General features: G+C 43.5%; 2 protein-coding genes across 4 annotated transcripts in view; both read right to left on the bottom strand.

Moving 5' to 3' along the window:
- LOC102456181 (dual specificity protein phosphatase 22-A-like) overlaps positions 1-5,659 on the bottom strand; it is a 67,050-nt gene extending 61,391 nt beyond the window's left edge. Inside the window, exons 1-2 of one of the 3 annotated variants that reach the window (XM_025178615.2) lie at positions 5,254-5,659; positions 5,045-5,111 (exon numbers count right to left, since the gene is read on the bottom strand). Coding sequence is in view for 2 of the 3 variants with exons in the window: in XM_075939950.1 (XP_075796065.1) it covers positions 5,045-5,065 (21 nt within the window). In the remaining variant the exon portion in view is untranslated. The remainder of the gene's footprint in view (positions 1-5,044; positions 5,112-5,253) is intronic. The other 2 variants (XM_075939950.1, XM_006137364.4) reach the window with 2 other exon arrangements.
- A 3,431-nt stretch (positions 5,660-9,090) lies between these two features.
- On the bottom strand, positions 9,091-15,897 carry COX4I1 (cytochrome c oxidase subunit 4I1). Its single transcript, XM_075939954.1, has 5 exons — positions 15,758-15,897; positions 13,818-13,891; positions 12,397-12,561; positions 10,443-10,574; positions 9,091-9,367 (listed from the first exon to the last, which is right to left on the bottom strand). The coding sequence occupies exons 2-5, from the start codon at positions 13,888-13,890 to the stop codon at positions 9,231-9,233; spliced, it is 507 nt and encodes a 168-aa protein (XP_075796069.1). The 5' UTR covers position 13,891; positions 15,758-15,897; the 3' UTR covers positions 9,091-9,230.
- Positions 15,898-15,930: the final 33 nt, after the last annotated feature.

Below are 15,930 nucleotides of genomic sequence, written 5' to 3'. Positions count from 1 at the left end.
CAATTTATTCCAATGTTTGACCACCCTAACAGTTAGGAATTTTTCCCTAATATCCAACCTAAACCTCCCTTGCTGCATTTTAAGCCCACTGCTTCTTTTTCTATCCTCAGAGGCCAAGATGAACAAGTTTTCTCCCTCTTCCTTATGACACCCTTTTAGATACCTGAAAACGGCTATCATGTCCCCGCTCAATCTTCTCTTTTCTAAACTAAACAAACCCAATTCTTTCAGCTTTCCTTCATAGGTCATGTTCTCTAGACCTTTAATCATTCTTGTTGCTCTTCTCTGGACCCTCTCCAATTTCTCCATATCTTTCTTGAAATGCGGTGCCCAGAACTGGACACAATACTCCAAATGAAGCCTAACAAGCGCAGAGTAGAGCGGAAAAATGACTTCTTGTGTCTTGCTCACAACACACCTGTTAATGCATCCCAGAATCATGTTTGCTTTTTTTGCAACAGCATCACACTGCTGACTCATATTCAGCTTGTGGTCCACTATAACCCCTAGATCCCTTTCTGCCATACTCCTTCCTAGACAGTCGCTTCCCATTCTGTACGTGTGAAACAGATTGTTCCTTCCTAAGTGGAGCACTTTGCATTTCTCTTTATTAAACTTCATTCTGTTTACCTCAGACCATTTCTCCAATTTGTCCAGATTATTTTGAATTATGACCCTATCCTCCAAAGCAGTTGCAACCCCTCCCAGCTTGGTATCATCTGCAAACTTAATAAGCGTACTTTCTATGCCAATATCTAAATCATTGATGAAGATATTGAACCGAGCCGGTCCCAAAACAGACCCCTGCGGAACCCCACTTGTTATACCTTTCCAGCAGGATTGTGAACCATTAATAACTACTCTCTGAGTACGATTATCCAGCCAGTTATGCACCCACCTTATAGTAGCCCCATCTAAGTTGTATTTGCCTAGTTTATAGATAAGAATATCATGCGAGACCGTATCAAACGCCTTACTAAAGTCTAGGTATACCACATCCACCGCTTCTCCCTTATCTACAAGACTCGTTATCCTATCAAAGAAAGCTATCAGATTGGTTTGACATGATTTATTCTTTACAAATCCATGCTGGCTGTTCCCTATCACCTTGCTACCTTCCAAGTGTTTACAGATGATTTCCTTAATTACTTGCTCCATTATCTTCCCTGGCACAGAAGTTAAATTAACTGGTCTGTAGTTTCCTAGGTTGTTCTTATTTCCCTTTTTATAAATGGGCACTATATTTGCCCTTTTCCAGTCTTCTGGAATCTCTCCTGTCTCCCATGATTTTCCAAGGATGATAGCTAGAGGCTCAATGAGTAGGGGATATACCCTGGATTCCACACCAACTCATCTGATGAAGTGGGTTTTACCCATGAAAGCTCATGCCCCAATATAATTATTAGCTTCTAAAGCGCCACAGGACTCCTCATTGTTTTTAATCAGAAAAATGTAGTCAAACCCTCTATACTGTCTCCCCAGCCTATAAATATTTACATGCCATAAAGCTGCTTAAATTATTTAAATCTACTCTCTCAGCTTCTACAAATGACCACTAAAAACTCCTGATCTCTCATGTATGGATGCTAAAAGGAAAGCTTTAGTAAATAACCATTCCACACAGCCAACTCAGTAACTTGTTTTCTGTCCTGTAGAGAGGCTGAGATCTCACAACAAATGGTCTGGTAGCACTTTATAGATTAACAAAACATGTAGATCAGTGGTCCCTAACACGATGCCTGTGGGTGCCATGGCGCCCGCCAGGGCATTTATGTGCGCCCGCCGAATGATCTAGGCCGGTCCTGCCCCGGGCGCATGGCACATGCACAGTGCCGGCTCCAGGCACGTGGCGCATGGGCGGCCCTGCCCCCGGGAGCGCAGCACATGCACGGTGCCGGCCCCGGGTGTGTGGTGCATGGGCGGCCCCTGTCCCGGGCTCGTGGCACATGCACAGTGCCAGCTCCAGGCACGTGGCGCATGGGCGGCCCTGCCCCTGGGTGCATGGCGCATGCGCTGCCCCGCCCCCAGGCACCCGGCAGCCCCAAAAGGTTGGGGACCACTGATGTAGATGGCATCATGAGCTTTCGTGGGCACAGCCCACTTCTACAGATGACCAGAGTATGAGTACGAGATATGAAAACTCGAAATAAATAGGAGAGGGGGGAGAAAAAAAAAGAAAGAAAAAAGGAAAAAGGAACTGAGGCTGCTACAACGAGTCATCTCACTTGTTCAGCTGTTCTCTCCTCCCCCGATGAATAGGAAGAGGGAAGCTATGCTCTCTACTTATCGTCTGCTGGTTTAGTCACTGCTACAATCCAGTGCTGCCCCTGGACAGACGTCCCTTCCCCAGAGATTCATGTTACCTACACTTCAATCTGCTGAGTGTCTTCTTTTGGCGCAGGAAGAACAGTTCAGATGTATTCTGTACTTAGGACTTTTGAAGTTATTGCAACAAAAACAAGATCCAAGACAAAGCACAACTATATTTTCCCCATAAAAGTCCAATCATTCTGTATAATAAAGCCAGTCAGCAGTAGGTAAAGCCACTATACACCATAGGGTAGAATAATCACACAAAAGAGGGGAAAATAATTCCTAATTAATCCCACTTTGAACCCGAGGGCTCCAACAACCCAAGACTTAACAGTGGAGTTTGGCCCCAAAATGTGTAAAAATATGTATTATTTGATTCTGGTGACTGTATGGCATTACTAAGCTCTCAAAAAGGTAGTAGAGGACTTGCAAATGGCTGTGAATCAGAAATAGGAATTCTGTATTGTTGATGCACTATGGAGAACACATCCCTGCTTCTCCAAATATTAAGCACCGATATTCCCCAAAATTGGGGAATTTTCAGTTCTGAGGTTTGGATTTGGAGCCATAAAACACAGGCCCAATGTTGAAAGGGGCCCCCCTATAAATCTCTTATTGCACAACCAGGGCCATAGGGTACATCTACACAACAGGGCTAAAGTCAAATTACTCTAAGCAACTTCAGCTATGTCAATTGAATATATTAAGTTGAAATAGCTTAATTCGGCTTTTAGCACTGTCTACACAGCAAGAAGCCGAAGGAAGAACACTCTTCTGCCGACTTCCCTTACTCCTCGTGAAATGAGGATTACCATGAGTCAGAGTAAGAAGTCCTCCGGCCTTTCGAAATAAAGACTTGTAGTGTAGACGCACACTATGTTATTTCAGAATAACGTTGGTTATTCCAAAATAATGCTGCTGTGTAGACGTACCCGTAGTGTGCCAGAGGGACAATTCCGAGATCCAGGCTGTCTATGGAGAAGTTCTCATAAAACTTCCTAGTCTTTCCTGCAGGGAAGTCAGCCATCTTGTTTGTGATATTTATTCCACCACGAAGCAGCAGCATGAGGATACCATGGCAAGAGTCTGTGCTGGTCCGGTGTCTCTGTTTTAGTGCCAGGATCTAATTTTAAACTAGATAAGTCATGCCTCTCCTGGTTATTTAGGGACATGGACTGTAATCCATCCTTTCACTGCCTGCATGAGAATGACAGCTGAGTAACAAACACCCTATCAAAATCTTCTTTCTCTCCCAGTGAATCATGTCCAAGGGATAGCAACATAACCAAAAAAAATTTTAATTGGTAAAAAGTAGGGAAAATACACCCTCCCTCCCACCTGTACACTGTAGTGAATTAGGATGTGATAGGATGACTGGCTTGGTGACTGCTGGCCTAGCGATGCTAATGGTGTGATGTTCTTATTACCCCAGGAACAAAAAATTAATTTCCAGACCCAGGGTAATTTCCCTAATTGTTTCCCATCCAAGAAAGTATTTGTTGGGAACACTTAGACACTCCAGCAATTGATCAGGACTCCATTCTGCAAGGTACTGTCCAAATATAGAGCGCAAAGATAGTCCTTACCTCCAGGGGCTTACTATCTAAGTTTAAGTAACCCAAGGGTTATTATTGTGTTAATGAAGCTTAATAAGTCAGTGTGGAAGTGGCTCATTCACAGCATTTGGGCTGTATCTAGACTGGCCAGTTTTTCCGGAAAATCAGCCACTTTTCCAGAAAAACTTGCCAGCTGTCTACACTGGCCGTTTGAATTTCCACAAAAGCACTGACTTCCTACAGTAAGAAATCAGTGCTTTTTGCAGAAATACTATGCTGCTCCCGTTCGGACAAAAGTCCCTTTTGCGCAAAAGGGCCAGTGTAGACAGCTGAGATTTGTTTTGCGCAAAAAAGCCCCGATCGTGAAAATGGCGATCGGGGCTTTTTTGCGCAAAGCAAATATCAGCTGTCTACACTGGCCCTTTTGCGCAAAAGTGCTTTTGCGGAAAAGCTTCCGTGCCAATCTAGATGCTCTTTTCCGAAAATGCTTTTAACAGAAAACTTTTCCGTTAAAAGCATTTCCGGAAAATCATGCCAGTCTAGACGTAGCCCTGGTGTGGAAATGTGAATATCCAGAAAGGGGAAATTGCCTCTGAGGTGCGTTAACCAGTTAAGATCAAATTAAATACAATCAATTTAGGATTGAATAAGGATCTTTACTGGTTAGAGCATTACAAAGGCAATTTCCCCTCTCTGGATTTTCGCATCTCCACACCTAATGCTGTGAATGAGCCACCTCCACCTTGTCTTGATTAGCTTCATTAACACAGTATATATACCCTTTCCTCTGTAACTTCCACTCCAATTCATCTGATGAAGTGGGTTTAACCCACGAAAGCTTATGCCCAAATCAATCTCTCTACGGTGCCACAGGACTCCTAGTTGTTTTTTCAGATACAGACTAACATGGCTACCCCTCTGAGACTTGCCAGGGATTGTTGTTTGTTTTAACAATGATCGTCTTTAAAATCTCTGTCCTTTTCCCAGGGAAAACTACAACAAGCTTCTAAGCTGTAAGAATCACAGAAGGGAAAGATATATTAGATCACATGCAGGCATCTCCTCTTTCCTACTGGTCAGCGCAGGATTCCTGAGCTAGATCAGAGTAAAAGGTTCTCCAATTTATCAGCATTATTGACTCAAATGTACTAGCTGCAGTGTTGAAGTGCGTGTACCTTGCTCATTCCAGTCCCCATGACAGCTCTTTCTCAAGGCAAAGGCTCCCTCTTAGTAACAAGGACTCTGCCAAAAACAAAAACAAAAAAAATCAGGAGACCTGCCTCCTCTAAACGAGCAACCCAAAGCTGCATGCAGCTGCCTGCAGAGAGAGCGGGAGGCATGCATAAGGGCAGGAGTTTGCAGAGCTCTAGCAAATTCAGCTCACCTGCCAGCTGCAGCAGCTCTGCCTAGGTCTCCGCTTCTCAGTGGAAGGAGGGAGCACTGACTATTGCAGCCAGTACAGGGCGGAGTTGGATGAAGGAAGGTGCCCAGGATGTGCGACTCAGGTTTCTCTTCCGGATCCCCTACCCCTTTGGGGACTGTGCATACACACCGGCTGAGAGGAAGCTTTTGGAGTTAGTCATTCACTCCTCTCCCTGCAACTCCCCCTATGCCCTTTCCCTGTCCTTTGCCAGGTCGGTGCTGAATCTCACTGCAGCAGCTGCTGCAAAAGTGCTCCCAAGCTCTGGGGTGGTGCAGAACTATAGCATAGGAAGATGATTTAAATATTTAAGTGAGACGCGAGTGCAGGGCAAAGCCACAGCAAGCAATCCCTACGTGCATGCGGTTTTCCAGTGCATTCAGCAGGACTTTACCCGCAGGCACTTGGCTATTGTCCCCACAGCTGCTGCATTCTGTCCCTTCCACCTGACAGAGTGTAAGCGACCCTCCCTTCCCCCATTCATTTCCCTCCACCGTCTGCTCCAGGCATTTGTTCCCTGCTCTCCCCAGTGTTTCCTGGCACAGCTGAGTTCACCTGGTGGGCCATATTCTGTAAGGTCCTGTCTGGAATATCAGCCCTACAAAACCAAGTCATTTCTCTGTCTTTGTCAGGCCAGATTCTGTTCTCACGTCCGCTATGGTCAAACCTATCCTCACTGTTACAACAATCAATACAACTTTCAAGATCCCGGGCTCCTACACATGCCTCTCACACACAGTGGCGGGTGCTCTCGCATCAGCCTCCGCAGGAAAACAGTCAAAGACAAAACCACCACATCCTCTGCGGGCGAATGCTTTCCAAAAAGCCATCACCATACCTGACCTCTCAGTCCCCATCCTTAAAGGAAACCTTTCTGCTTCAAAAGATGAGCCTGTGAGCTTAAATTTGCAACTTTGCTAGCAGGGGTAACCCAGAGGGGCACGGAGGTGCATACGTACTCAAAAAAGCTATGTGCAGGAGGGGCAAAGGGCCAGACAGCAGCCAATGGGGCTAGAGTCTCTGAGTGGCCCAGGGGTTAGCAAGGAGGGGCCTGGCACTGCAGTAGGAGCCCTGGTGCTGCAGCAGAGGTCCCACACTCACTGGCAGCGGGGCAATACAGCCCCCACTTGCTCTGCTCATGTTGCTCAGGGGAAGGGTGGGACCACCCCACGCTCACCAGCAGGAAACAGAGCAATGTGGTCGGAGAGAAGAGCGAGCTGAGGCCGTTCGGTTCCACTGCCCCTGCTGATAAGTGCAGGAAAATTGGACCCCTCCCCACTCCCAGTGCCAGCAACAGACCCCACACCTACTAGTCCCCCAAGCCACAGTGCTCAGGAGATTGGGGGACAAGGTGAGGTAGGGGTGGAGCAAGGGCCAGGGGCAGAGAAGGGGTTCGGTGAGGCAGGGCCAGCATGGTGAGCAAGTGTCCTGGCCCTTGCTTCAGCTGGGGGCGTGTCACTTGGCCAGTGGGCCCCCATATCACCCCTCGCTAGTTGCACCTGTTTGCTAGACACTAAAATCATGGACTAAAGATTGATGCTGTATTACAACAATTTAGGTTATAACTAGAGAATTAACCCTCTCCCTAAGTTATTATAACTAATAGCCCCTCCCCATGATTGGAGAGTGTTAATTGCTCACCGCACCTTGAATGGTCCCTTGAAATGTTTGCTGCTAGCTAATCTGTTCCACCTTGTATTTCCCAGACCTGAAAAGCTCTCTGTAAGCTCATAAGCATGTATATATCACAGGTGAAGTTGCTTCTGATTTTACAGAGAAATTCAATCAGGAATTTGCCTTCTTTTTTTCTCCCTTTGCACAGTGGAGGGGAGATGTTTTAAGACTGGGACTTTTCAGCTTAGGAAAGAGGAGACCAAGAGGGGGAAAAGGGATGCAATAGAGGAAGTAAACACCAAGCCCTCTGATTTTGGGTCACTGGGCGTCCAGCTTTAGACTTACACAAACTGGTTTCAGAGTTGTTGCTCCTGTTCAATGGGAAAGATAGAGGTGGAGGGAAAGGGAAGGGAAAAAAAAATCTCTTAAACATGGTACCCAAAAATAACTTCACAAGCTGAGAGGCCACTTTTAAACATTGGACCTAGTGACTGGTCTACAGGAATACTGTGACCTAGGCCCCCGTTAGCTCTCCACTACAGTCCAAAATATAGAACGTAACCCCAAAGGCGGCCCACCTCACAATGCCATTAGTGCTGATCACACGTGATGTGTTAAGGGATGCTGATTAACTACCTTAGGATTGTTTGGTACCAGTCCCCACGGAATCTACACATTTCCTCCCTGCTCAGCTAGAAGCATAGTCTTATCTTCTATTACTTCACCCATTATGCAAGCGCTGCATGAGAAAAGGTGTGATGATAGAATGCATTCAGATCACTTTATGTAAATACAAGAGGATTTCAGGTAAATAGATCATTCCTATTGGCTAAGGTATTGCTCATTTCTGAACACTTCAATGCTCCTAATGTTCTGCCAGAGATGAGGAAGTCTACATAGCCTCTCATCCGGTACTAAAGGGAGCCCAATTGTAAATATTAAAGTGTGTATATTTCTCTGTTTTGTTAAATTTGCATTTAAAGAAAATAGTCCAGGCCCAAACAGAAATATGATAGGGTGCATCTACACAGCAAAGTTATTTTGGAATAACAGCTGTTATTCCAAAATAATTTTGAAATAAGACAGCTTATTCCAACTTCCATAAACCTCACTGTACGAACAACAATGCCTATTCCAAAATAAAGCGTGTGTAGACACTCCACTTCTGCTATTTTGATATAGCCCCTCACAAAGGCCATTCTAAATTATTCCTCCTGGGGCTCTAAATCAAGATAGCACATCTACATTAGGGAAGCCTGCCTTGAATTAACGTTGAGGCTTCCCTGCAGTGTAGACGTGCTATTTCAGAATAAGCTATTTTGGAATAACTATGCAGTGTAGACTTAGCCCTAGTGACCTCTCCTAAGCCCTGCTTCTTATAAACCAGGGGCAGGAAACCTTTTTTTGGGCTGCTGATCTGCAGAAAAATCAGTTGGAGGCCACACAAAGTGAGAAGCATCCTATCCATTATAAAACCTTTCCTACTCTCCAAAAATTACATCTGGGCATGAAACAGACATGGGTCAGACTGGAAATGGAGGTCAGAAGCTAGAGAGAGTTCTCAGCCAACTTTCCTTACCCCTTCCTCCTCCCCCCCCCAAAAAAGGGGGGGGTGAGTTGGATTCAAATCTGTCAAGCTACTGTGTTTTGCATACTGAAATGCTATCTATCTCAGGGATGAAGATAGTCCATGGTAGCTTTCCTGGAAGCTGTGATCTGCTTGTACTGAATGCGGTTCAGATTTTTATGTAGACATACTGACTTCTGGCTGTACAAACACTTTAGATTCTGCTACTTCTGCACTTAAGAAGAAATGTAACAGTCTAAAGAAAATGTGAAGAGCTAATAAAAGATAAATCACCACTTAGAGGGATTTCCAGGACCAATGGCTCAGATAAAAGCATTGGTAAAGAACACCATGAAACTTCACTACTTCAATATTATAAGTGTGAGGGACCATGCATTTGAAAAAAAGCTCCATTCCATTTTTAAATTGAGTGTTGTTCTTATAAAGGCAGACCATCGCAACTGAAAGTAAGTGGAAACATGGGCATTACATTCCCTTTTACTGAACCCGCTGTGCTATCAAAACAAGACAATACAGTAGTACTTAGTTTGCTAAGGGGCAAAAATCTATGTTCATTAGGGCCTACACAACTGAAAACATTTAAAATCAATACAAGAATCTTTCAAGTAAACCAGACATTTATTAGCATTTATATTTAAATGGAGAGTTTGTTCCAGTACATAAGCAATGAGGTCACATGTAGGTAATGGAATCATTTAAAATTCAAGAGGACAGTGGTCCAGTGATCCCAGGAGTGATTTTACTTCTTCCATTCGTTCTTGTCGTAGTCCCATTTGGCTGAGAAACCCTCGATTGGGTTAATTCTCATGTCCAGCATTCTCTTGGTCTGCATAGCAATCCATTCCTCAGAGAAGGTGTGAGGAATAGGACCATAAACTGCAATTCAAAATTCAGTTGGGATTTAAGTATGATATAAGGATGTTCAACACCATTTACATGATCTCATGAAAAATCCACTTAACTCAAAGCTGAAAATGCACATTAAAGATACCTGCCCAGGGAATAGATCCCATGGCAGCTATTTAGTTTTCAGTGTATAGATTCTAAATATCCTGTTACTGATTGGTGAGGATGCTGTAAGGAGGGGCAGCCTTCTTCTGTAACTCATTAGCAGATGCCAGTGCAGCAGGGAGACAATAGGAGTACATGTACACTGCAACACTATTTCAAAATAACTAGCACTATTCTGAAATAACTTAAGTCCGTGTCTACACAGCAGAGTTATTTCGAAATAGTGTCAAAATACTGTCAAGCTGGAAGACTTCTTACTCTGACTCCTGTAACCTTCATTGTACTAGGAATAAGAGAAGTCGGAGGAAGAATACTCTTTTTTGAAATAAGTGCTGTGTAGACACTCCCTGTTTTGAAATAAGATACGCAATTGATGTAGCTCAATTTACATAGCTTATTTCGAGTTAAGCCCTGCAGTGTAGACCCTAGGAGTCCTGCCAACTCTCTGTTGCAGGTGGCTCATTTAACTGCACTCTATGATAGAGGTCAGAGTGGCTATCTTTCAGAGAAAGGGCCCGAGCCAGACAGTCCTGAAGGTGAGAGAAACCCTAAGAACAGCCAAATATGATGAGAAAGCTTAGGCTGGAGTCTGTTATGGTTCATAGTTTCACTGTAAATAAAGCCAGATTCTCAGAAAGGGGGAGATGATTCCAGTGTTGGGACTGTGTTTTGGAGGAAGAAGGGAAAGCTATGTGATCATTGGTACAGGAATATGGTTTCTACATACAAATCTGATTAAGATTCCTAGATGTCAAATTATTTATCTGATTAAAACTGATAGGAAAGAACCTTGCAGAAACTGGCATGACCTAAGGATTCAGCATTTCCTCAATCTTCACACAGTAACACACTAGCATGCAAGATTTGGGGTTCTAAGCAAAATGTTAGGATTTTTTTTTTAAACTGAAATTAAGATCACCCTTACATATGGTTTACTTACCATACATTCTCTGCCAAATGACAATAAGGCCAGTGAAGCCAATGAAGAAGAGAATACCACCAACAACAGTCTTCCACTCACGTGATCCCCTATTCATTTCAGCAAAGGTCTCATTGAATTTGATGTGATACACTGAAAAGGAGAAAGCATCAATCTTTAAGACTGCATTATCTGTGAGCTACACAAAAAAGACTGCTCGGTTGAGTTTTAACAACTAGCACATGGCTCCTGAGACTGAGCATACATCTTGAGAAATGACAGGACATTTGTTGTCCATTACGTTTTTGAATTTTTTTTAAATTACCTATTTTCCCAACAATTTTAGAGACAGCGAAACCCATCTTTGCTATATCTATTTTAATTCCCCCTGTTCGTATGGACCACTCAGCTTGACACAGAAGTGGCTGAAATCCTTGTGCGTGTATGCTGGAGGGGGCGGGGAATAGAGAGAAATGACATTAATTTGTAGAGCCAATTCTAAATTGTAAAGATGTTATAACAACTTTTAAGTTTACACCATCTTGCATACACAGTTCTCAAGGTGCGCTATAAACATTAAGCTTCGCACCTCTGAGTTAAGACACTATTTTTAGACTCATTTTGTAAATGGGAAAACCAAGGCACTAGAGCTATTATCTGATCTGGCCCAAAGTAGCTCAGCAGCTGATAGAAGCCATATTAAAACCCAAATCTCCTGACATCCTGCATGGTTCTCTTAATATCAACAGCCTTGGTGCTAATCTGGGGGCGAAAGTTTGAAGTTTTTTAAAAGGCTATTTCTACTCTGCTAAAGTGTGTTTAAGGCATTATAAAAATATAATTTGAAGTGTTTATTGCATATGTAGAGAAGCTTCAAAAAGAAATACATTACACCAGATAATGCTGAAGTAACATAAGACTCATTATATTGACAAAAAGGATATGACAGCACATACTGTATATGGCTCCCAAGCTGTTGGGAGCCCTCACTAGACACAACACACTGGTATGAAGATACACTTACACCTGCAACTCTAAATGTCTCTACATCTAAATATGTGCTTGAATCAATCATATTAAGATTTGTTTAATATTTTATTAATCACCAACTAAAAGTATGCATGTATTTCTGTTGTGTAGTACCTTTTCTAATTAATATCACCTGTTAGCAACAAGCAAAAACAAGTCACTATGTCCAGGATTTCCCCAACACAGAAAAACAAATATCATTTAACTGAGCTTGTCTTATTCCATAAGCAGGGGAAAATGTTAACGTTCTCCACCGATTGTGAAACCTGGATTTTACCAGCTTCTCTCTCCTTCAGCCAGTAACTCAAGCGGTGCCTTTGACTGCTTAGCAGCACACCTCCACCTAAAGGATTTTATATAGAGAGATGGTAGCTGCAAAAATGGGTAAAGTAGAAGGGGAAGCAGGAGCTTCTAAAGCTCTAAAAAGAGCAAGGGGTTTCTCAGAAAGGCAGAGTGAGCAGCAGGTCACTGTGCAAAGCTTGATGTCCTTGAGTATACCACGCAGCCTACGTTTGCTCATTACAGCTCAAATAGTTACTCGATTAGCTGATTACCCGCAATTTAACATCCCTAATACACACAGGGGGCTTTTGCATACAGTGGAGTTCCAATAACTTCAGGGGGCTCCAAACTGATCAAAGTGTTTCCACCCACACAGATCCATTTGCAGGATAAGAGCTTACAACTAGAGAGAGTTGGAGGTTTCCTTCTCTGTTCATATGTTTCTTGTGAGATGTCGATCAATACTGCATGCACTGAACACACAGCAGACCAGATTACATCCTCCTTGGTAGCAGGATTGTCTTATTTTTCCATGCCAGTGGCTGTCAAGGAAGAGGTCATGTGGGGGCAACCTATTTAGCAATGCAAATTTGGGTGGGAGCACAGGAAGGTGGTGCACCTCCCAAGTATTGTTATGAGTCACTTATGATGCCCGAATACCTACATCCAACCTTCTCATCAATGGAGAGGGCACTCCATGATGCCTTTTCCTTTTCTTTCAGGGCTTTCTGCTCAGCAGAGAGATTCTTTACATATTCCACTTCAGGCAGGGGAATGGTACGACGATCTACATAATTCGGAAGACTGAAGTCTTCCACTTTCGCAATACCTGTTTGATGTAAAAGAGAATCAAATGTACTTATGTACAGAAGCCAAAAATACCAGGAATATCTCTTTCAACTTAAGGTTGCAAAAAAATGCCAAGAAGTTTTAAAGGAGGGAGGGAAGAGGAATGCTTCTGTCTGATTTTTTTTTTAAACTAGTGTTATAAGAAACACCTAAAATTATTATAATATTTAAAGTTATTCTTTATCCCATTTATTCATGTTATGCGTATTGCAGCATCAAAGGACAGACTTTTTTTTTTTAAAAGATACCCATGAGGAAACATTTTCAGACTATAAAAATTAGCAAAAGGTCTCAGAGGAACTTGTAATACCTGAAAGTAATTTCAACTATTTTTTCCCCTCCCAAAATGTACTCTATTTTAAGTTGACAACATTCCTTTAACTATTTAGAAAGCCCTCAAGTTGTATTTTCCTAAACAATTTCATCCAATTACCATGTCTAGGTTCTATTAATCCAAAACCCTTAGGGCTATTGTAGTTCTGTGATGCCATCTAGTGGTGATGGTCCAGACTACCAACTATACTTTCTTGCCACTAGACGTAAAGCCTCCATCTACATTGGCAAATTATGTCATTTTATATCAGTCAGGGTTATGAAATGCTACATCCCTGATAGCTTTGTTAAGCTGACATAAGTCTCTATTTAGACAGCAGTAGGTTGACAGAAGAATTCGGGTACAGCTCTACTGCTTTAGTCTTCTAAGTGTAGATAAGCCCAAAATATGAGATTTTGGCACTGCTCTTTGACTCTGTTTTTTCTGCCTTGTTTTCACAGTCGCTGTTCAATATGTGCATAATATCCCATCCTGTGCAAACACACTTAAGTTCGAAATACCCAGCTTATGCTGGGTCAAATATCCTTAGCATACCAAACTGCCAAAAATAATGATGATAATAATAATCCTGAACAACAGTGTGCTACCAGCAAACCACATTTGGCTCTCAGAAATTACTGAGATAGCAAAGACAGGGTTAAGAGGTTTTTAGAGACATTTCATATTTCTCAACCCATAAAAATATGAGGAAGGATTAAAGATTCTTTACTTGCAATGTTGTCGTCTCTTGTGAAGTATTTCCAAACACAAGGAATTCCCAGTCTTTGCTATTTATACTAGTGATTAAATTAGGTTTTATAAAACCTGATTTTTATAAAGTTTAAAGCTGGGAGATTTAAGAAGAGCATATAAAATGTTACATTACCTCCGCTGTCATACCTAAAATTAAACAAGTTACCTACCATGTCCTCTCATGCAGATGGAGGTGGAAATGGCACGCTTGCCAATTAGGTTAAATGCCCTAGAAGCCAACATTCTAGGGGGAGAAAAGACAGAAAATTACCAGTTAACATTTCAAATTTATAGATACAATAGGAAGAATGCTATTCTCCATCTACTAGACTATAATGCACTTGAAAACTGATGTGTTTTTTTCCCTCTTAGCTTCTTCTCCTGTGAAGTCACATCATTGCCTAAATTCCCTCTTCATGCCCTTTCAACAAATCCAGGTTCACGGGCAGAAGGGGGATCATACGGAAACAGATTTCAGATGCACTATTGGATGCACTTAATGATTTGAATATTATTTCAAGAGTTGTGAAATACACCTTAGCCCTTTGTGCAGGGAGTCCTTACAAGGAGTACAGGCATTGATTGAATGCAATGGTCATTTTGAAGATATATATATATATATATATATAGATATTGTCCCATGTTGCTAAGGCCACTAAGTTACTAAAGCCAAAATAATTTTTAAAAATAGGTTTATTTTCCCTCTACTTTTCATTCCTCATCTTAAGTAACAAAATTAGATCAATTAGTTGCAGCCTTGTTTACAGAAGTTTTTCAGAGTACTGAAATGCTGCTGTTGGGGGGGGGGGGGGGTTCAATTCTGTAAGTAAATATGTTTTCTTCCAACATTTTGAGATCATCATGAAGACATCTTGACAAATCAAGAAGAACAATATAAGACCAGTCATACTGTGTAAGATGTCCATCTAGCACAGTATCCTGTCTGCCAACAGTGGCCAATGCCAAATGTCCCAGAGGGAATGAACAGAACAGGCAGTCATCAAGCAGTCCATCTCCTGTCACCCATTCCTTGACAAACAAAGGCTAGGGACACCACTCCTGCTATCCTAGCTAATAGCCATTTATGGACCTATTCTCTATTAATTCATCTAGTTCTTTTTTGAACCCTGTTAAAATCCTGGTCTTCACAGCATCCTCTGGCGAGGAGTTCCACAGGATGACTCTGTGTTGCATGAAGAAATACTTCCTTTTGTTTGTTTTAAACCTGCTACCTATAATTTCATTTGGAAACCCTTAGTTCTTGTGTTACTTGCCTTCTCTAGTCATGATTTTATAGACCTCCATCATATCCCCCTACTGTCTTTTCCAAGATGAAAAGTCCCAATCTTAGTAATCTCTCCTCATATGGCAGCCGTTCCATAGCCCTATTAATTTTTGTTGCCCCTTTTCTAAGCTTTTCCCAATGCCAAGATTGCCTTGTATCAAAAGAGGTATCACATCAACACAGAGTATTCAAGATATGGGCGTAGCATGGGTTTATATAGAGGCAATAAGGATCATCGCTATCGCTTCCTTACTGAGTCCTAACATTGTTTGCTTTTTGAATGCTGCTGAACACGGAGCAGATGTCTTCAGAGAAGGCCTCCAAGATCTCTCTCTGGAGCGGTCACAGCTAAATTCGTCCCCACCCGTTTTCCCAATGGGCCTGACTTCACATCGACCCACATGATCCAGTCATCCAGTTTGGGGAGACCCTGCCACAGCCCGCGCTGGACTGAGCTGGCTGGAGCAGTTTGGCATCGTCTGCAAGCTGGGCCGGCTCCCTGCTGACCCCCTGGCCGGGTCAGCTGACCCCCTGCTTTAGGACTACGCCGAATAGGGCGGGCCCCGCGAGTCACCTGGCTCTAGTCTGGAAAGTGACGCCCGCGGAGGGCCGTAAGGCGGGGCAAGGCACGTGCGGTGTAGCCATGGCAACGGACACCAGGGAAGGGGGGAGGGGCAGCGGTGATGGGAAAAGCCCCCTCCCCGCATACATGGGCCTATAACGGCCCCAGCATCCCACCAGCCGGACAGCGCCCCCTCCCCCCACAGCTCCCCTCGCGGAGCGACCCCCCTCCCCCCCCACGGAGGCGAGCCGGGCTTCTCTCACCCGCCGCTGCCAACGACCTAGCGACCGTCCTCTGCGCTGCGGCCCGGCCGGGAGGAGAAGAAGAGCGGAGGCGGAAACGCTCTGGCGCACAGCCCGCCGGGACGGAGGAGGAGCGGGAAGGAAATAGAGCGAGCGCCGCGGGGCACTGTGGGATGTCGGCGGCGTCGCTGGCT

Source organism: Pelodiscus sinensis, chromosome 12, assembly GCF_049634645.1.
Source record: "Pelodiscus sinensis isolate JC-2024 chromosome 12, ASM4963464v1, whole genome shotgun sequence".
Taxonomy (NCBI): Eukaryota; Metazoa; Chordata; order Testudines; family Trionychidae; genus Pelodiscus; species Pelodiscus sinensis.
The sequence above is the reverse complement of the archived record's forward strand: the minus strand, read 5'-3'. Positions and strand labels throughout refer to the sequence as shown.

Excerpts from the sequence above, each read along its gene's own strand:
- COX4I1 (XM_075939954.1), bottom strand. The coding sequence starts at position 13,890 with ATGTTGGCTTCTAGGGCATTTAACCTAATTGGCAAGCGTGCCATTTCC. Across the intron at positions 10,575-12,396 it reads CATTGATGAGAAGGTTGGAT|TGTATCACATCAAATTCAAT; the intron begins GTAGGTATTCGG and ends TCTCCTTTTCAG. Across the intron at positions 9,368-10,442 it reads CATTTGGCAGAGAATGTATG|TTTATGGTCCTATTCCTCAC; the intron begins GTAAGTAAACCA and ends TTTGAATTGCAG.